Below are 22,528 nucleotides of genomic sequence, written 5' to 3' on the forward strand. Positions count from 1 at the left end.
AATGTTGGATCAGACTCACTCTCAGAGACTTATTGTATGTCTTTTTTTCCCCCCCTTTTCGGGGCTGGAGCCAAGTTTTGTTAAGTGAGTAGCAAGTGTTAAGGGGTGATTCCACTCTAATCGCATCCAAGTCATATGATCAGCCGAGAAACTGTGAAGAGGCAGGTCAGGTTAAGCTGAGTCAAGCTAGACACAGGTCGCCACGTCAAGACAGGAAGTCGGGTATATTAAAGCCTCATTCAGCATCTTGACGTGCACTGTCAATATTAATGTGGGTAAACTATGCCCGCATAAGGTAATTAGGCAGACATTCACCAATATAACTAAAAAAACAATTGTTAAAGTGTGCTGCTTGTTAAGAAGGCTTGTTTCAGAGGCTTAATGTAATAGTATTAAGTATTTCACAAAAGTAACAGACAAAATAAACATAATTTTGTGTTTCAAAATATTCCTCTGTGGGGTCTTGACCCCCAGGTTGGGAACCACTGTGATAATATGGACTTAAATTATTATCATTTATGTCTGTCTCAAAAGGTTCATAAAATCTATTCCTCGAAGATAAAGGCACACATTTATTTAGGGTATCCCAATAAACGCTATAAATGTCTACAGGCACATTTATAACACTGATCATTTTCTTTTATTTGTTGTGTTTTAACTTATTTAACCTTTTTGCTCCTTGCAAAGCACTTTGTAACTTCCACTTTGGGATAACAACTAAGTAATAGTTTGATAAACTACTATGTTATAAATAGTGTCGTTTTTGTTAGATCATAAGTTTTATTTTGAAGGTTGTGACAGGAAGCAGTTGTGTCATACTGTGGTTGACTTGACAGTGGTCCACTAGTTTCCCAGGCTAACTAACCATCAGTAGACGGCTGTTCAAACAGGAGACATGGGACTGTGGAGACACCGAGGGGGGGTAACTCTTCTCAGCGATTCACCACAACAACTCAAACTAAAGAAAGAAGGCCATATCCAGCTGAAGATGTTGAATGGAGCCTCTACTTTTTCACCTTTATTCCCCATTTCCACTCAGTAAAGGACCGGAAGTGAAACAACTTAAATGACAACTGAAGTTATCCGTGCTTTTTTGACACCCAGGGCAAAGTGCCACACCTTCGCTTAGCGCAACAGGTAGGTCGAAACAGCATTTTGTTTTACTCTGCTGGTCTGTGTGGCTCGCTTACATGAAAAAAAAAAAAAAACACTGCTCTGAATTAACTTTAAAGAGTATGAAAAGTGTTGTTGAAGCGTTATTAAACCGTTGCTAGTCCAGCTTCGACGGTTATTCACAGCAACAGGTGAACGTTGAGTAGTAACGTCAGCCATATGGCGAAAAGCAGTACTACTATAACTTCATGGTGTCACACGAAATAATGTAGTTATATTAGTAATTTATGTGTGTTAAAATGGTAAATTCAAATACGAAAGTGTGATAACACCGTTGTAAGTTTTTGAGTAGCCTAGCCAAAATGTGAGGCAGCTCTTACACTGACAAAGGAGATGAGAGTGAACACCTGCTGCACATAATGACATAACATGATAGACTATAACAGAATATAACACAAACTATAAACTAATTTATAGATAAATGTATATATGAACTGTATGTAGGCATGGTTAGAAATATTGACCCCTCACCATTTTAAAAAGTGTTGATCATATTTTAAAAATAAGGCATCATTTAATTACTTTTGCTATTTAGTTGTAACATACATGACTAAATACTACCTGAAATTAAACTCTGGTAGAGAAATACAGACTTTTCTCTGATGGCCTTAAACTTTTTAATCCTTCTTCTAATGATTGTTTTCATTATTATTATTTTTTTAAATCATCATCATCATTATTATTTTCTCAATCAGTTAATTCATTGTTTTGTCTGTAAAGTGTCAGAAAATTATGAAAAATACCCATCATAATTTCCTAGAGCCAATTGTTGTCCGACTAACACTCCAGAAACCCAGATATATTAAATTTACAATAATATCACAGAGAAAAAATAAACAAATTATCACATTTAAGAAGCTGGAAACAGAGAATGTCAATTATTAGAATAGTTGCCAAATAATTTTCAGTTGATCTGATTAAGTGACTAATTGTTTGTGCTCCAGTAGAATTAAAATGTGTATGTGTGTGTAAAACCAAAAGTACACCTCAATATGTTTCAGCGTGTCACACACAGTGCTGTAAATGTGCCACACTGAGAAAAATTTCCATCCCACCCTGAATACACTACACATGGGCAGATGAAGTTAATGAGTGAATGGAGGGCTGTTATTGGGGACATTTGTCCTTTGTTGGGGTGGAGAGGTGGAGGTGGAGGAGGAGTGGTCTTGACTAAGTTAACCAGAACTCATGTACACGGCCTTGGAGTTTGTTTGCACATCTAACACATAGCCTCACTGAACCCTGGGTCACTTAAAAGGCACGCAAACTTTAATCTGAGCCCAAACCTGTCATGTCTGTCGTTTGTCACATACAACACTCTTAACTGTGACTTTAATAGCCGTGTTTGAATAGCTATCATACATCAATGTGTCTCCTCTGACCTGTTTTTTAGCTCCTGGCAGATGAATTTTACAACATCATGACAGTTGATTTAAGCTGTGGTTTGCTAAACCCCATTTTCTTGCCTTTAGAGGCAGACTCCACCCATGTGGCAGCCTATTAGACAAAACGAGCCATCAAAAGTGTACGCAAATAATATTTGCCCAAGGTCTAGTTTGCTTTGCACCCGGGCTGCTACTGCTGGATGACTCGGCCTGAAACAGGATATAAACACTTCTTTTAAAGTAAAGGATGTGTTGTGGTGTAACAGTAGGGAAACCATAATCCATTAGAAAATCATATCAATTTAACCAACAAAGGAGTGTAAATTAAAACTAGAGGGAATAATCCAAAGCACTTGAAGACTTTAATGTTGCTTGACTGACACCAGCACATTATATACAGTACACTGGATGTAGATGTTAATATACTCTGGACTGAGGACGCCCTGGAGGTTTCCTCCTCGTTTGCATTTGTTGAGGCACCCGACTCCAAAGAACACCTTTGTTTGTTATGTGTGAATTTCTTTGAAAACAAAACACAGACTCCTTTTTTTCCCCTTTTTTTGACTTGTAAATGAGTCAGTTGTTGACAAAAAAAGGACAATTTTCGAACATAATAACTATTTAATAATTTGATAATTTCTCAAGTCAAGTATCTTAAAAGGTCCCAATTTTACAAATATGAAAGGTTGCTACATTTCATATCATTATAAAATGAGTCTCTGAGGATTTTTGGCTGTAGGTCAGACTAATTAATTAGAAGATGACATTTTGGGCTGTTGAAACTCGTGTAGAACATGAGTCATTAATTTTGACAAAGTGACAGGATGATCAATTGAAAAAAAAAAGTAGGTCCACCTTTTCTGATGTAAATTCATACTACCTGTAATTATTATAGGTATCAAACCTGAATAAGATATGTGAAGATATCATCCGACAAACAGAAAACATCCTGTTTATTCACCACTGCTTCACTAGCTCAATATCATTCAAAGGTGTACTCTTCTTAGGTTCTTCGTTGGCTTGTTTACTCGCCAAAGTACAATTCAGAGCTCCTGGGTCAGGAGGATCCACAGGAGGAAAACAGCAGCAGGTCTGTTTGCAGTGTGAGGGTGAGGAGGGGAGTGCTATTGATAAGTGTGGGCTGCTGGGTAATAGAGAGGAGACAGGACTTGTTTTCATTAGACTGCTGCTCAAGGCCATCTGAAAAGGATGTTTGGACACAGCGCATCATATTGCTGCTTTCAAAAGGAGCTTGTGCTTACGACATAGGAAGTCGTGGACGCGTTATGCTTGGCGTTGACTCCTCGTCCACCAACAATTTAGCAAAGGCATAATGAAAAGATGAGGCCGTTGGTTTCACATCGACGAGCAGAAATCAAAATAAACCTGCAGTAGGTTGCTCTTTAACGAGGGCTGACTTTATATAATGGATCGCCATGACAACTCACTACACTTACCTAATCACGCCTGTCTTATTCAAATCAGCCAACTCAAGGTCACCCCGTCAAGCACACGTGTGTCAAGCACTCAAATCAAAAGTTGTTGTGTCTTGTTTCAAACTGACTTTTTCCCCCTTCTGTTTAACAGCAGTTAGTTTAACGGTGTTTGGGAGCTCTTCGTGCGAGCCGTAATTGAAAAAGTTACGCAATCACGTCACTCAGACAAATAGCTGGAGCTGTTTTGTGGGAAGTGTTATCAGGTGTGGAAGGTTATCACATTTACTGTATATGCAGGTTGGTGAGACAGCAGCATTTTTCTTTTTTTTCTGTCACTACACCGGCTTTAAGATCGTGTATTGACATTTCAGCTAGATTTTAAAAGCCTCAGAGCTGATAAGAGGCCTAAATTGAACACCTTATCGAATGCTGCACAGTGGAGAAATGCAAAAGTCTCACCGGCCGCCAATGACTACAAGGAAATCCTGTCAGTAATTGGTTTGTTTGCAGTTTTACTTCATGTTCACGAGCACATACATGAGATAAGAGCCAGTTGCAGCTTTATAGAATGGAATTTGGTTGTAGATCAGGTTTTATTTACCACTCAGAGGACAAAAACAAGGCTGCATGTTGAGATATTATTTGTAAATCAGATGATTAATTAATCGGTCTCGTCTCATTAAACATTAGTCCCTTCTTAAATGGGTATGGGCATGTTTAGCGGCTCATAGTTTGCAAAATAAAGTTTTGGTAAATCTTGATTTCCAAATTCAATAAAGCAAATTAAAGTGCAGTAAAGAAATGAACCAACCAAGTAAGAGCATCTAAAATATTGATGCATCTTGTTGATGGAAGTAGAACCGGTGTGTTGGCCACTCTGGAAGGTAATTCAGCATATCACAATCAGGCTTGTTATGCCTGGTATTGATCACTGATTTAATGTCATTATAATCGACTGATTGGTTTCTGCCCTTTAACATATTTACAGACAAATGTAATTTTCGATGTTGCCTCCAAAAAAATGTTTCCTCCATACCACTTGTTCTTTTCAAAATATGTCATTAGGGCTGCAAATATCGACAGTTTGATTATTAATTTGGTCAATAAAATGTGGACTGTATTGATTAAAATACGAGTGTACCCTTTCCGTCAGACACGCCTCCTATGTAGAAAAGCCATGATACATTTACCTACAAAACTATGATACACCTAAAAAATAAAACTTTTTTTGCTTTGTGGCAGATCAGTCTGGGGCTGCAACTAACAATTATTTTCATGAATAGTGCATTTCTCCATTAATGGACTAATCGTTTTGTCTATAAAATGTCAGAAAATAGCAAAACAAATGTCTGTTACAATTCTTCAGAGCCTAAGGTCCGACCAACAGTCCAAAACACAAAGATATTCAGTTTACAGTGATATAAAGCTGGTGAGTTTTTGGCACTTTTGCCTTAAAACGACTAAATTGAACACCAAAATTATTAATTGTCATTTGATCGACTAATCAGTTCATCTTTTCAGCTATAGATGGGTCCTTGAAAGCACCATATGAGAAACGTTAATTTGTTTTCCTCTTACTTTTCCCTTTTTTTGTTTGTAGCTTCATATTTGTAGTTGATGAAGTTGGTGGAGAGTTAATCGATCAGAGCATCCTCGGCTCTCGTAGTCTTGTAAATGAAGATTGGCAACATGGGGGAAAATATTAGTCATGTGTGGAAGGAGAGGAGGGGTAATAAGAACCTGTGCAACTTAAAGGGTTTGCGACAAAATAATATATTTTCAAAACTGTAATTTGCTGAAAAGCCCCAGTTTCCCTTTTAGCATAGCAGATGTGCATCCATTGTAGGGAGGTAAATTCCCGCCATGTTTCTGTCTACATTGTCATGTCAGCACATGATTTGAAAGTTCAAATTTCAAGGAAGCAGATGTGACGAAACCCACTGTAGAAAAGAAAAAGAACAGTAAACAAAAACAACATTCAGTCAGACGGACGTCCGACCAGTTAGCCCACTTTTCCATCACCTCGCCCCTCCCCATGTCACCCACATGAACACGATCTACCTTCTCACTGTCCCGTTCACACACACAAAACACCAACACGCACCGAGTCAAGATATATATTATGACTTTATAATGTAACACACAGCTTACATAAGCTGACCTTTTCACGGATCTATCAGGTGACCGAGCCGTGTTGCAACAGCAGGGTCTTGTCTGTGAAAGAAACGACTCCTTTGTTGAAAAGTTCACTAGAGACCCTCCAGAGAAATATTCATATCTACACCTCAGGCAGCAACTCTCCGAATGTGCATTCAATTACTGTCAGTAGATAAGAGAAAAGGGATTTCAGTGATCTATTAGCAGGCCTCTAACATTATTCAGGCTCTCTGTTTGTTGTCTCTAACCCTCTACCTGTATTTAGTTTTACAGTGTTGGTATGTGCAGTGTTTGGACCAGCAGCTCAAACCCACACTCATACAGAAATGGTGGATAGATTTCAATCATCCAAGGGCACAACAAAAACAACTGGTATCAGATGTGTGACTCTGAGGGAAGACTATCTTAAGGAGGCAACAGTGTGTGTTTTTTTGTGCTTTGTTTACATTCAGTGTGTCTGACCAGAAGGCGTTGTTTGTATCCTTTTGTTTACATCCATGTCTTCTTCTTCACTGCCTTTGTTGGCGCATTGCTTATGTCTTCAGTATTAAACACATGACTTTGATTTAGATGTTGGATTAAGTAGTCCAGATAGGGTTTGGTTCTGGTACCCGGTTACATTTTCAGGATCCAGTTCCCTGTTGGCAAAATACCCGAATTTGCTTATTTGCTTTCTTGCCAAAAGTTAGATGAGAAGACTGAATATCAAGCTTATGTGCCGGACTATTTCTTGGCCGGATGCAGTGACTTTCTGGAGTCACTGTGAGGTTGAAGACTCTCCCAGTTAAACGTTCATGCATATATTCAATCATATCATATCATTTTGTCATGTATGATCTTTGCCTATTTTTGCTTTTTATTTTGAAGCACATTGACTTGACTTTAACTTTATGACACAGCAAAAGCTACGTATTAAATAAGAGGGGTGATTGCTTAACCCGTCATCCAGTAACTACATTAAGTAACTCCAGATCTCAATTGAATCTTTGTATATTATTTATTTAGTTCCTTGCAAATGTCCAAAGTTAAGCCTGATTAAGATTTGATTAGGGATTTGCTATCGAATCCCAACCCAATGATGAACCAGTCTTTTATTTAGCTTATCAACCGTAGTTAAGGTACCCGCCATCATCATACAAGACATCATTCCCAAATTAGTTTTCTCCTTTTCTAATGCTGTTGTCATTTCAAAGAGAGTCACTTTTTAAATTGTTGTACAGGTAGTGACTCTTTCTAAACAAAACTCTTAACAGGTAAAATCAATTTCAACTGGACTCTTTCCAGAGGAAGAATTATTTTAAGCCTTATCTTTCCGCATTAAATTTTTCCACCTGCAGCAATCTTTCAAAAATGGCTCTGACTGCCACTTCCACGGGTATCCCCTGGATTTCAATCCAGCCCACATTTAGGGGACACTCTACAGCAATCTCACTTTTATTGCACCCGTTTCTCCAAGATGAAATGTTTCAATTTCCTCTTGGGAAAACTCAGAAAGTGAAAAAATGGGAGCTCGGCCAAGCTGCCAGCGCTGAAATATCTCTCCCCTTCAGTAATCGTCCTGCGATCTTCCCTATCATAAAAAAACAGGAGCAATATATAAGATATTGAATGGCATGGGGAGCTGCTATTGCCAGCCAACAATGGCCAATATCTGAATGAATGATGGTCATTTGATGCACAGATTGAATCCTTGATCTCATTATGAGTTTGGAAAGTCTCCAGGGGATCAACATGATTGGTCAGTTGGATGCTCTGTGTGAATCAGCTGCTGTTGGTTACTGTAGAGCCTGTGGGAGAAAATCCTCATTACTGACAGGTTTGCATGGCTCTCAGTTTCTCATGAATCCTCTGATATGTTTTAGTACTTGAGAGTGTATACTAGTATAGCATGTATTACTAATGTATTAATGTGCGTTTTAGGTTGTGATTGATTGAGGTGAAGCTTTAGTGTTCTAGGGGTTAAGATGTTGCATGTCATTCCCCATATCTCTCTCTTTTTAAAAAATAGTACAATAAACACCGAACATCAAATGTATGTAGTTACTGTCAGCTACCCGACCCAACAAAGTATCAGGTTTCTGGTTTGGTTCGGGCACTTTGTTCAAACAGAGCGGACTAACAGTTCAACTAACAGAAACGGTCAGTTGATTATTTTATCAAAAACTATTTTGATCAAAAACTATTTTGATAATCGAATAACCATTTAAGTCATTTTTAGAGTCAAAAGATTCCTCTTTTCCACCTCCAAGTTGTGAGGATGTGCTGCTTTTCTTTGTCTAATGTGGTAATACACTGAATATGTTCAGATTATGACTGTAGGAAAGGCAAAGGAAGCAATTTAAAGACGCCATCTTGGGCTTAATGAAATAGTTATGGCCAGTTTTCTCCGTTTTATGACATTTTATAAACCAATCAGTTGATTAATCGATAATATAAATAATGTTTAGCTGCAGCCCAATACTGAAATAAAACAAAATGGTAGCTTCAGGTCCAAATTTGGCAGAACCGGTTGCATTCAGCCGTCTTAAAGATGCGTATCTCAGTTTTAGGACAGTACAGAACTCTGAAATGGGAATTCATAGGCGGTGACCGCACTAGCATGCAGTTTTTCCACTTCTCTCCGTGTATCTGTAGCTATTTACTCTGCAAACACAGTGTGGCAAAGATGACAGCTGCAAGTAGACACATTGGAGCCAGAACATACATCAGCTTGTTGTGTTAGTCATGTTTGTCTTGTCATTTTCTTTACCCGGAGCTCTCCGGAGTTGTCTTTGACTTTTAATGTCGCTTAGTTATCAGTGCAGTGATGTAACTAGCTAGTTACTCATGGCCCCCTTGTTGCTTGGAGGAGCGTTGTTAGCTGCTTGGGCTAAGATGGCACTGCATCACCTCTGCCCTGCAGGACTAGTTCCCCTCTGACTGTGAGCTGTTTCTGCTGACCAGCAGCAGAATGGTTAGCTGGAGGCAGGTAACACTACAACCCAGAGACGCTTTTTGCCTTGCAAATGTGCAACCCAACTCCATGCCAATGCAAAACCACCTTTTTCCGACCCAGTCAGCCAAGCATTCGTAAGCCTGTCTGATGGTGTGTCCTCTCTAGACGTTAGAAGTCAGCCAAAACACACAACAAAGGGTATATGCATCTTACATGTAACAATAAATTACTCATGAAATAACAATATCTTGAATTTGTATAATTTTTAACATTTAATTGAACCCATTTCTATGGATTAAAATTTGTTTACCACAAAAACTTCAGTATTTCCTTTACAGACAGCTGAAACGTATTGTCTGAGTAAGGAGGTATAGCCTGTTCTCCGTATAACAGCCAAGAGCTGAGTAAACATGCAGCAGTGAATAAAAAGTGACAAACTTTGAACTCCAGAGAGTTGACTCTTTGAATGTATACAGTTGATTCACATGACAGACTTTAGCAAGCTGAAATTCTGTTCAGTTTTATTGAACACAACCTTGTTTTCCAGCTTTTCCTCAGCTTGTTGAATTCCCATGATTTGACACATGCGAGGGAAAGTCATGAGATTGACCTCAGGGAAAAATATTCTTGAAAGGGTCATTTTGTACCACCTTCTCTTTCACTCTCATTCGTGTATTCTTATATTATTTCTTTGTAGTGGTCTTATATGGTCACCTTTTAGCAAAAATGCCAAAGATTTACAGGTTCTAGCATCTGAAATGTGAATAATTTCTGTCTATGATAGTAGATTGAATATATTTAGGTTTTTGATTTAAATAAGCTATTTGAAGCCATCACTTTGGGTACATATTTAACTTATTTCTGACATTTTATAGATTCAACTTAGTGCTGCTGTTGGATGTTTTTGTTGGTACTATGAAATTTACAGGCAAAACAATAATTAACACACAGCCACAAAAGCGGTAAAAAACGAAACAATGAGCTGAAAGACGCTAAAAACTGCAGAGTCTGTTGATATTTATCTGTGGGTTCGTCACTACGAGCGACTCCTTTCACATTGCACTTAATAATGTGATAAATTGTTAACATAAACATAATGATTAGTGCAGCTTTAACTATTAAATTGGTTGGTGAAAGTTAAACAGCAGCCACTGCGCTGCATGTACAGGCAGCCAGGAATATGTAGCTTTATCTGTGTACAATGTAGAAAATAGTTCAGTAATTAAATTTTAATTGAACTGTGTCTTATAGTTGGTCATTTTATAAAGAAAAATGTGGAGTGAGATGTTTAATTTGAAGTAAGATATTGCTTGATTACCCTCCTGTCACAACACTTAATAATCCATGTACTGTCACAGAGTTTTATCTGTAATGAAAACATGGTGCCAAGACGAAACTAAACTTATTCATTCCCATAATTAATTCATAGCAATTCAGTCAGACGCAGTCATGTCAAAGGCTTTAGGATCGTTTATTGCAACAAACAGACTCGCAGGCATATTTGGCAGAGGAGGCTCTGAGCTCGAAGATGCTCCCCAAACGAATCCAAGCAGCGTGCAAGACTCCGAGGCAAGCACATTAAAACCCTCCCGAGGGTATAGAGAGCAGAAAGCGGTAGACACACATATCACTGAGATATGGAGGATACATAATGCACAAGGCAAGAAATGCCAGCGAGTAACAAGGAAACAGGAGGAGGTAGAAGTCAGCATGAGCGTTCAGAGGCTTGAGAGTTGGAGCTTGTCAGATGATTATTGACCCATTTGAATGTGACTGGTAATTGTAAAAGTCAGCTGATAGTGACTTCAGGTTCTGCTGGCACTAATGCGACGCTCCATTAAAGCGATAGTTTCTGATTCCCGCTGGGAAATGACCTCCACTCTTGCTCCCCTCCTGGAAGATAGGGGACACCTCAGCTGGGTGGGTGCTCGCCAGTGCAACAGTGTGTAAAACAGGGTCCCCTATTTAAAGCCTGTCGAAGCACCGGGCCTCTCTGCCGCACTTGGCGTGGTACACCCTGGTTGCTTTTTCACGAGTGGCTGTGGATGTGTTGGAGGTCCCTGTGAAAATGTAGATGTGTGGTGGATTGTTTCAGCCAGGTTACAGTCAAGCCCACCTCAAATCACAAGAGAGACTAGAGGGCACTCAGAGACAAGATGATGCTACTCTGAGATCTGTCTTTGTCTGCGTCCTCAGTGACTACACTCACCTCTGGCTGAGGACTCAGCTGCAAACCTGTAGGGGGATAATTAGACACCTTGGGATAGCTAAGTTATACTTTGCTTTTGCACAAATAATACAGCCTTTCATGTAAAAAAATGTGACCCGGCCAGATTGATAGCCTTGGAAAGCAGCTTGTTGTATTATATAACTCAGCAGGCCCTCTTTAGATCTGTTTGTTTTTTAGCGCTAACACGAGGAGCGGTGTACACCAAGAGTGTGTTCGCTGGTCCCACATGCATTTTTCACCTCAATCCCCCAAGCCAAAGCCCACCTGGACCTCTTAGCTTGTTCCCTGCAGGACTTTGCTTAAAGATGTATGAAGTCCCACAGCAGAACTGAAGGCTGTTGCATCGTAGTTGCCTGGCCTTACTGTATGTTGAAACTTTGCAGGACTAATGGACACAAATGGCTGAAGAAAAATAATGATTACAGGAGCTGTGGCACCTTCTTTTTGGCAGGAGTTATCATATATTCATCCCACGAAAAGACCCAAATCAACAATGAATTGATCCTACAAACAAGTCTTCCCTGTGATGCCAAAGCCTGATATATCTTCTTCCTCTGTGCTGTAGAGCTCCAGTGTTGTCCAAAACGATTTAAAACACGTCAATGAGCCACACTGTTGCACCAGGTGATGTGTTCTTTAGATTAAGTGAACAAAGCAGAGGGCAAAATGTTGAAACTTGAAAGATGCAGGCAGCGTTGTTAATTCTTCACTGCATAAATACTGTTGCTGAAAAATAGTCCCCAACAAATACACTTTTCACTCCTATTTAAATTACATTTGGTTAAAACTACAGTGCCCAGTTATGTGAAGTAATTACTTAGCCTTGTTAAAAAGGGAAACCATACATTTGTGACTCTTTTTCAAGGATTTGAAAAACATACTCAATAGGAACAGATGGGCTTTAAAGTTTTAAGAGAAATCTTTTAATGAAATCTAGTTTCTTATTTGCTTTTATTTGAAGCTGCACCCAAAACATATTTAATGGTCCCACTCTGTTCAAAGTTTCAACTAGAGGTAAAAGGAAAGACCTACAGGGTCAGAGAGTTAGGGTTAAGAATAGAAACTGTTTTGTCTCGTGGGCACACATCCCTCCTTTTATTCCACAAAGAGATACTGTGTCCTCTACCTTTGTCGCTCTCTCTTTCCCCTTCGCTCGCAGACAAACCCATTCAAGACTCAGTGATTAATTATTTACTCAGGCAATGAAATGCCAAAGCCAAGAGAAACACACCACCAGGAGAGAAAAGGTCACTCCCATCCTGCTCATAGATACACACTCTACGACACACACACACACACAACAGTGATGAATGGCAATAACATCTTTATCGGCGCTTCAGGCAGACAGAGTTTTCATCCTCACGTCCAAACGCCGTCGAGACCAAGGGCAAAGCAAAAACTTGACTGATGAGGTGAAATCTTCAAGAAAGCCCAGAAGAAGCCCTCATTTAAAAACCACTCACATGTCAGAGGTGGTGAACTGTCCGTTCAATAGCAGACTCTGTCAGAGTGTGTGTGTGTGTGTGTGTGTCGCGGTGTCTGTGGAGCTAACTGTAACCTTTCCTTGATGGGCGAGCTCAGACATTGATGGGAAAATGTCACTCGCTGAAAACGATACATGTGCATGTTTTTAAAGAAGCTTTGTCTGCTGTTTGATCGAAGGGTGTTTGTGTGATTAAAGTTTAATTGCTGCCTTAATGTCCCTCCACAGCTCCTCAACACAGCTGGCTAAATGGGGTGCCAATGCTGCAGGATGATAAAAAGGTGAGCGTCTGACTGCAATCATTACCTCCCTTTGTTTGTTTGTTTCGCTCCACTTTGTTTGTCTTACACAATCCCCCTACTGAATGTTGTCAGGACACAATCTTATAATCACTTGTTTTCAGTGATTTGAACTCGCCCAAAAAACTTAAACAGGGAACAAAATAAAAGTTTGTCGTCTTGTGTTCAGTTTCGTTAGTGGCTGATGCCTGAAACAGCAGCCACACTCACTAAATATTTGGCTTTGACGGTGTGAAACAGTGGCTTTTCTTGAAGGTGAATGTTTTATTTCGTAAAATTATATTCATCTTTTATGATGTTATTGGAGGTGGTCTTTATTCCAGGCGATGTGGCCCACCTCTATAAAACACTGTTGGAAACTCTTGTATGAGAAAGCACATTTTGACTAAAGGCAAGTTAAAGACTAAAGGCATCTTGAGAGGACGGGTAAATGAAAAAAACAAAACAGGATAGAAACCAAATCACTGGTGACATTTACATTTTTCTGTATTTTGTTTTGTTTCTGTTTTTTTATCTAGTGCCATTGATTGCAATTTGTCCAATACTTTGGTTTATGGCAAAAACGAATTCCCATCAGCCTCAGCTGTACTTTGTGTTTAGTGCTAATTAGCAAATGTTAGCATGCTGGTGAACATTATAACTGCATGTTAACACTGTCATTGTGAGCATGTTAGCATGCTGTTGTTAGATTTAGCTTGTTATTAGATGACCTCCTGAGATAAAATGACTTGTTAATTATTGAAATCATTTAAAATTTTTAAAATGTCTCCAGTCCACGTCCTCAGTAACAACCTCTCACTGTAGATCAGGACATGGGTGCCAATTCAAACGTCTCCTTGGCCACATAATGATTTCTTGTCTCGTTTCATGCAGATAGTGAGAGGTCCGTTTATAATATGTCTGCACAAACTGGGAGTCAATATGCCAATAGCCATCACCCTTGGTTACTGTATTTCTTTGCAGGACTGTCTATTCATTAAAAAGCGTACAAGGCATCGTTGTCAGGGCGCTCGACATCGCTGTGCTTTTTCAGGTGAACCAGGAGACAGAACAGGGCCGGGAAACGAGATTTTGATTGCGGATTAATGAAAGGGCACGCTGTGATTCGCATACCGGAGTCGTAATCCCCCCCTCCACACTTTTTTTTTCTTTCCCATGTCAAAGACACACATGTGAATGCTTGTGACACACATACACACACACATACCTCCCTAATTGTCTGGAGTGTCACATTTCTGGGCTTAGTGGTGTTTAGGGTTTGGCAGGGTGGGTGTGTAGGTTACTGGGTCAACAGCACGGCCTCAGTATCAGTAAGCTGACACTCACACATTTCCAACTACCAGGGGATTTTATTTTGAAAACTGGTACAAATTGAATAAAAGATATCAAGATGTGTGAAAATCTTATTTTTATTGTTTTCTTACTTATTTACAGGGACTCTGGTACATTATCAGATGTTCATTTTAGCTTTCTACAAATCTTTCTCCTTATTTTGACACATTTTATGAGCTGGCAGTGTCACAAAAGGGCAACATTTACTGTAAATCAGTATTTTTTACAGCAGGAAACACAACCTTCCATCTATATTTAATTGAAAATCCATAAAAAACAAAAACAATGAGGCTTCAGTACGCTCCAATGAATTACCCTGCATTTTCATCAGCATAGGCACCCCAACTGAGCTAATGCAGCATTCCCATTCAAAAATGGAGTATTTTAACAATAGTTACATATATGTTGAATATCACCTCTTAACTTGATAGTAACTATCAAGGTGGAAATTTCCATTCACTTCACTTCCATTCAGAAAGCGAAAGATTATGATGTTCATCACAAATCTAATAGTTGTTGGTGGCATGAAATCCATAGGTAGCACTGCACCCTGCGTTATATGTTAAACCAACATAATCAGCTTATATCTGCGTAGCACAAGAAGCGAATTGGTATTGTGGTCACACGCTGCAGGTGTGGCTAATCTTCGTATTAGCTTGACAACGACGAAGGAGTATTCTCCTATGACTTAATTTGACTTCACCTGACGCAGTGAACAACATCTTGCCTGGTGCATCATGGGAGTTTAAACATATGCAAAGAATGCCGTCTTCCAGGATGGAGGAGCTAACATAAACAAAACCCAAAACAAAAAGGGAATCCCAACAGAGTGGGGAAAGCAGGAACTCCCCAGAATCAGCTGCACCTACTTATATGCAAAAAAAATACTCTTGGTATTAAAATCAGAGCTGAAGACTGGGGAACTGCTGCGTTTCTCTTTCTGCTTGGCTTTTTGAGCTAGGAGTGGTTTCATTCAGGTTTCATTTAGGTCTGATAACCACAGAAACACTCACATGCTCCTTACATATACCCAAAAACGTTGACATTTTGTCTGACTGTGTTTTGTCTCCTTCCATTTCACCAAAAAACAAAAACAATGTCAGCAACAGGTTTGAGCCTGCTCTTTGAAAATAGCTTGGAGATAGAAAGGGCTGCCTGCTGTCGTTGATGAAAATACAATTTCTCACACAGCTTTTGTCCAGCTTCATGAATCACTGGTGGGGTTTTATAAAAAAACACCTTATGTGTGTCTGGCTTTTCTGAAAGCGAGCTTCAAATTTCACCTTGGCAGCCGGGACACAGCGGCAGCGCTGCCCAGGAGTGAGAGAAATGGAAAACATTCATTTTTCTCAGCTTTCCACTGTGAAGGGAGACAGAGAGAAGGATGCAGGGTAAGAGAGAGGTGCTTAAGTCAGAGAGGGTGAGCATGTGTGTGTGTTGGCTTGTGACTATAAATGCGTAGGCGGGGGATGTTTTTGTGTGTCTGCTTACCAGGAGGGGAGAAAAGAAAAGGCTGTTATTGAATCAATCAAGTCATCTAAAAGTTATCGTCTTAATTCTCAGGTTCTTGTTAAGTATGTGAATACTGAACAGCGGGAAGCAAAAGCCAGAAGGGGGGTGAGATAAAAGCACAGAAAACAAGAGTGAAGAGGACAACTTCGGAGGAGGAGGAGGAGGAGGCGGGAGTGAGACGATAGATGGAAAAAGCTCGAGGGAAGGAGCTCAAATCAAGGAGAAGTCAAGTGCAAAGGGATAGTAGATTAGTGAGCTGCGACTACATTACAATGACGCTGAAAGAGAGAAAGGAGGTTTATGTGGAGGGGGAGGAGGCACCTGGAGAGGTGTGAGATGGAGGGAGCTCTGCTGGGGTTACGAGGCTCGCAGGGTGGAGGAGAAAACAAATGAAAGGAAGAAGAGACAGGTGTTAAAAACACGAGGCTCTCGCAGCAGGCGATGTCTGACAGCCTGTTACACCGTCCACAAAATAAAGCCCCCCCGCCAACACTCCTGGTACCTCTCGAAGTGTGTGTGCAATTTTGTGCTCATACCCTTGTAAGAAAATCCTCCAAAACAGGGTATCAGACAGTCATTACAGCCTACAAGGGACTATTTAAAGTGTAGAGCTTAAATGAGCATTAATTAGTCTCAGACCTTTATCGACCTCTTCCATCCAACGAGGAATTGGGACAACATCGTCCAGTCTCCGGCAGAGCGTATAGAAGACTCATTTCATCAGGAAATACATCATATAATTGTTAAATAATGTATCAGTGCTGCTTTATCTGATTGAGAAGGGGATCTCAGGTGAAAATGCTTCCTTGTCACTCAACTTAATGAGCTGAACTATGCGGCTCAACTAGGCCTCATTATTTTCATTATTTTATTTTCAGTTTTTCTTCGACGACATGAAAAACAAAAATGTGAATTGATTTCAGTTTATTGTTATTGGTGTATTGTTTTTTCTTACTTTGGCACATAATCAGCTGCCACTTTGTTTTTTTTATCTCAATTTTCTCCCCTTCAGTTTCTATTATCAAATGTATTTTCTGAGCTGTTATCACAAGAAAACTTTTAACTGGGAACAGCTAATTATGTGGGGACATTAAATCCAGGTGAAAATCTGTTTAAAGTGATATATAACTGGGTATTTTGTAGTGAAAATCTGTAAACTTATATCTAAGAGATCTACTATCTGCTATCATTAGCTTCCCCCTAGTGGCTATAATCTTACATTTTAGCATTAGCTAGCATCTAAGAGTTTCCTATAAAGCAGTTAATTGTGGAAATTACGCCTATTTGCTTTCTTTCCAAGAGCTAAGCTAGATGAGAAGATTGGTACACTCTTCTCAGGGGGAAACATCTACCCTGGCTATTTCCAAAGTTCAAAAATACACATACCACCACCTCTAAAACTCACTAATTCACATGTTGTATCTTGTTTTGTCTAACTTTAGACAGAGCCAGGCTAGCTATCTCCCTGTTTCCAGTCTTTAAGCTAAGCTAGGCTAACTGCCTCTTGGCTGCAGCTCCGTACCAAATGGCATAAAATTGGTATCCATCTTCTCAGCTAACTCTCAGAAAGAAAGCACGTTAGGAGTTTTCCAAGATGTGTAATTATTCCTTTAAATGCAGCTCTTGTGTTTTTTGCTTTCCAGCCTTCCAATTTCCAGCCTTGTTGGCATTTCCTGTGATACATATCTCAAAATTAGAGCTAGACTGATAAATCAGCCAGGCTGTGTTAGCTTATTGCAGATAGCAATAAGCTAATATTGATCTGTATCAGTGTATATGTCGGCCAATAAATCACAAGAAATTGAAGTACAGAAATGCCAAACAGTGTTTGTGTGTGTTGTGCATCAGCATCTGTTTCATCTTCTTCTCTTACATGTCTTTTTTCCTGTGGTTGCCTCGGCTCTGTGGAAGTCAGCAACACAAACAAAACAACATCTGAGAGTAAAAGTCAGTGTTTTACTCTTAACCAGAATTGGAGAGAGAGGAGTGCAGTCAGAGGCCTGTGTACAGTCTACATCTGCGGCCAGATGCAGTCTGTGGAAACAACAAGTGCATCAGGTTTTAGACGTAACAGTGGCATTTAGAAAGATACATCAGTGTTCAATATGTGAGGATGTTTTCATTGATTGTCACAGGATCATCTGACTCCTGGAGCCCAGTCAGAAGTACAGAAATAGTCCTTTCTGATCCAGGAAATCAAGTAGCGGATAGTTTGGAAGTTAAAAAGACTAGTGCGATGCCTGTTCAGGAGAAATATAAATACACCATTTTGTCGTCTAAAAGATGTCTAAATGGTACATAGCCATCTAGGCTAAAATCGGTTAAATTTGGTTAAAAAGTGAAAGTTTAGTAGAAGTCTAGATCACACCTAGCCGTTCTTTCAACGTAATTTCAACGGCTATAAGTTTAAATATATACTAGATGGCTATGTACCATTTAGCTGTCTAAAATATGTCTAAAAGGTGCACAGCCTTGAACCAAATTCAACCTGATTTTAGCCTAGATGGCTTTGTATGATGGCTAGATGCTAATGGATTCAGCACTGGAAGTAACACCCTCTCCATCTGTCCCTCCCACAGCTACATCTACGACCCCTCTGTGGCGGTGGATGTGAGGAAGACTGACTCTGCAGGCAGCTCGCTCTACCAGCCCCACCACCTCTCAGGCGGGTCCCACGGCAGCGACCCGCTCAGCGGCCACAACAAGCAGAAGCAGGGCTTCCACAACCTGGGCTACAGCAAGTCCAACGACAGCACACTGAAACTAGAGGTGGACAACAACCACGTCAACCACAGGCTCCACGCCGCACCCTCTGCCAAGGAGCTGTACACGCAGGGGAGCGCACCACCTCCAGAGGTGTACATCATCCAGCCAGAAGTTCTGGCGCCAAGATGGGTGATGCACGAAAAGGGCCCGAGCCAGGTGCCCGTTTACCCCAACATACAGGAGTACGAGAACCAGACAAGTTACGGTGAACGGGGACGCCGGGCGACAAGGAATGAGTGGGACAGCTCCATCACTGAGTGTGGGATTGGCAGCGAAAGCCTGTCAGCGGACGAGATAGACGAGGGCGTTGGAGGGACGCCCGAGTACCCGTGCGACACGGGGGACGAGGGTAGCGTCCTGTCGGTGGAGATCCACACCAGCACCACCAGCCTGTCCTCAGCCGACACCAGGGACGAGCTCAGACTGCCAAAGACTCCGGACGTTTCCACTGTTGAGAGCGGGATCTCGGTGATGAAGAGCGAGGACGAGGACGAGGACGAGGAGGTGCAGAGCGTCACAGACTCGATGGTGGCGGAGGCTCTCGCTGCTTTGGAGGCCGCCACCGCCGGGGAGGACTGTGAGTGACGGACCTCTGCGCTTCTTCTCGCACGGACCTGAATGTAGCTTAACAGAGTGCTCAAAACCACCATGACACTTTGCCACGGTTCTGAATAACACCTCTTTTGTTTGGAACAAATGAAGGAAAACTCTGTTTACAACCAGAAGAACTACAGATTTATTTTTGGATATTTTTTTATTTTGGTCACACTGACAGAAGATAATGTCTGCCTTGTGAAGGAGGCAACTTTTCCGATGCTGTGAGGTTTGCGTAAAGCCACAAGTGAAGAGACATCAGTGTGTAGACTGTGAATATCCTCATCAGCCTTTTTAATCTAGTGTATGTAACACTCCACAGTCCCAATACACGTGCTCACTCACTGCTTTGCCATGTCCATACTGCCCTCGTACAGTAAAAACCAACATGTTGCTTTTATCACATTTTGGAGCGTAGCTGTGCTAACTGCTAGCATCGAGTCAATATGTCTGGGTGAACACACAGTCGTTGCCATAGCTCGCTGTCTCTTCAGGAATCTCGTCCTCATTTCACTGAGCAGGCGAAAGACAAAAAGGTCATTGCATTTTGTTTTTTTTATACTCTACCCATGTTTTTGTCTCTATTTTGACTTCTCTTGTTATTTATAATATCTTCACTCGCATCGTTGATTTATTGTGAGAAGAGACTGGACGCAGCTGAAGTCTGGAGCTAACGAGCAGGAGTGAGGATGAAGACGAAGAGGTCGCTATTTATAGCTTGTTGTGTCATCATTGATTTCATCCGAATAAAAACAGAATGAACATTGTATCTACTTTTAGATAAATTAGTTTACACACTGTTGTTACACCAGGCACATGTAAACTGACAATCCTCACTGTTTTTTATTAATTAATAATGTAATTTAATGCACAACATTACTGTTTGAGACCATATCAGAAGATCTATGCACATTTGAAATCTTCAGCAGGTTACCAAAGGATAAAATACAAAATAGCCACATTTCACTGATATCGCCTTAGTTTCTGCAGTTTTTCCAGCCTTAGCTGAGCTTAACAAGACCAGCTAAGGTCAAATCATTGGCGAATAAACCACTAAGGGGCCATTAATTCACCCTACTAGCTCTGTTATTTTTTATTTTATAGGTCAGGCTTCGTGTCTCTAGTCTGGCCTGTGACATTAGTTCAACCTGCAGCTCGCTTATGTGCCTAATAACGAACTAATTGAGGCTAGATGGTGCAGAGGATATTACAGATATGGCTTTGTGTTAATGCTAAATAAGCTGTTTTGCTAAATGAAGTTCTAAACTTGTTTCACTGCGACTCCCCTTTTTCACTCATTATTTGCCTGCCAAATCATTTCTACTAATTTTATTTGTATTGTAAAATAAAGGAATGTACTTTAAAAAATGCAAACTGTGAGATATTTTGTGTACTTGTCTTTAATTATTTATTCTGATGTGGCTTTCAGAGAAGAATTTAGGGGCACACAGAAAACATAGTGGCTGTTATTAGCTAGTTAGCTAACGTTATCCCTGAAAGAGGACACACTGCGCGAGTTCTGTTCATAACGTTCGTGAGTGGATAATACTTTTTGACTATAGTTGCAGGACTAGTTGGTGAACTGCTGTCGCTGGTAAGCTAACCGCCAACTCACTAGCTGGCCGGGCTAGCGCTACTCAGTCACAAGAGCTCCCAGAGATTCTCTCTATTTTCTCCAAACTGCTAATAGAGAAATAAAGCTTTCCGTCAGTTAGCAAACTTGTTAGCACCCCAGCTTAGCTTGGTCGCTAACTGGACAATAAGTTAATTGACAATATACAATACAACAATACACATTCACAATAAGTTATTGTAGTTATAAGTATTGTCTCCAGTACATACTGTAGTAAATCTTCTAAATGTCAAAAAGCAAATGGTCCTTCTCAGAGACTGATTCAGCATCAGTACTTCAGTACATCAGATGCTTGTTTATGAGTGCTTCCTCCCTCCCTCCCTCTTCATAAACGAGTGCGATCGCTGTGGGACTTTGGGTGTTTAAACCTCGCCATCGCAGCAGTTAGAGCTGGGGGGGGGGCGTCCAGGGGCCCCCGGGGGCCTCGACTAATGAACACCTCAGGGCTTTCTGCTTGAGCCAGGAAGACACACGCAGAGAGCACCTTGGAAACCTCTACAACAGCCATGACTGAAGAAAATCCAGATCGGCTCACTCATGGCAGGAGAGGCTGTTAGTGTGTCTGTCGCCATGTCTCTCTCAGTGCAGGAGGTGGAGCAGAGCTCTGACAATACTGAAAATAGCCCTTTCTTTGGACATTTATCTATTCATCTCACCCACCCCTTTCTATCTTCATTGCTCTTCACTGTAATCGCTCACCATGGCTCTCTCAATTATAGTGTGCTTTTTTTAAAGCCTGAAACTTGGTTCTCTCTGTAGTTGGACTTTGTTTTTCAGGCAAGGCAGCTTCAAATGTTTTTTGCAAGAGCTCTACGTGTTTTTAATTTTTGTGTTTATAAAGAAATGCATGTGTTTTGAACAGTCTTTGGTCGAGTTGCAAATTGCTTGTTTTTCTGAGGATTTTGGGATTTTTTCTTATGTTTTCTCTGACTCCCCTCACACATACTGCACAGTGTCTACTTTCAAACGTCACAGCGATACAATTTCATGTCACACACACAGCATGATGTCACACAATGGGATCGACTACCAGCCTCCAGGCCACGCTGAGGCCCGTGTGTGTGTGTGTGTGTGTGTGTGTGAATACATTCACAGTTTAGCCGAAGCTGTGATCCAAAATGACTCGGAGTGAGTGGACCAGAAGGTGTGTGTCTCTCTCAAGGGTGCTGTTGTGTTATTATTTTTATTTTTCCGTCATGATGGACAAGATAACTTGTGGATACAGTGGGTGGCTCTTCAGTCAGCAGCTGGGGAATCACAAGCTGGGGAGTAAACAAGCTTGTTCTTGTGCGCTGACTTCTTCCAAAAGAGCAAAACCACGTTGAAAACATGTCTGATTTAACAAGTAATTGTATCTATAACAGGACTTACAGTCTCACCACTTAACTCTGAAGTGAACAAATTGTCAAGATTATTTTAGGCTCAAAAAAGTGCTCAGAATTAGCGTTTTTCTTTATGAAGTTCTGAATGTCAGTGTTTAAAAAAATAAGTCACACCTGCACCTGTGTGTGTGTGTGTGTGATTGTCTGGCGAAATGAGAAAAGAACATTTCCATATATCCATGGAGCGTGATGGCAACAGGATCTGCTGTGG

The 22,528-nt window shown here is 40.6% G+C and overlaps 1 protein-coding gene across 1 annotated transcript; it reads left to right on the forward strand.

Annotated features, from left to right (window-relative positions):
* The first annotated feature begins 904 nt into the window (after positions 1–904).
* LOC139306081 (uncharacterized) lies at positions 905–20,615 on the forward strand. The gene is made up of 3 exons (XM_070930041.1): positions 905–1,137; positions 13,028–13,080; positions 18,522–20,615. The coding sequence occupies exons 2-3, from the start codon at positions 13,049–13,051 to the stop codon at positions 19,291–19,293; spliced, it is 804 nt and encodes a 267-aa protein (XP_070786142.1). The 5' UTR covers positions 905–1,137; positions 13,028–13,048; the 3' UTR covers positions 19,294–20,615.
* Positions 20,616–22,528: the final 1,913 nt, after the last annotated feature.

Source organism: Enoplosus armatus, chromosome 23 (assembly GCF_043641665.1).
Source record: "Enoplosus armatus isolate fEnoArm2 chromosome 23, fEnoArm2.hap1, whole genome shotgun sequence".
In the NCBI taxonomy this organism is placed as follows: Eukaryota; Metazoa; Chordata; class Actinopteri; order Centrarchiformes; family Enoplosidae; genus Enoplosus; species Enoplosus armatus.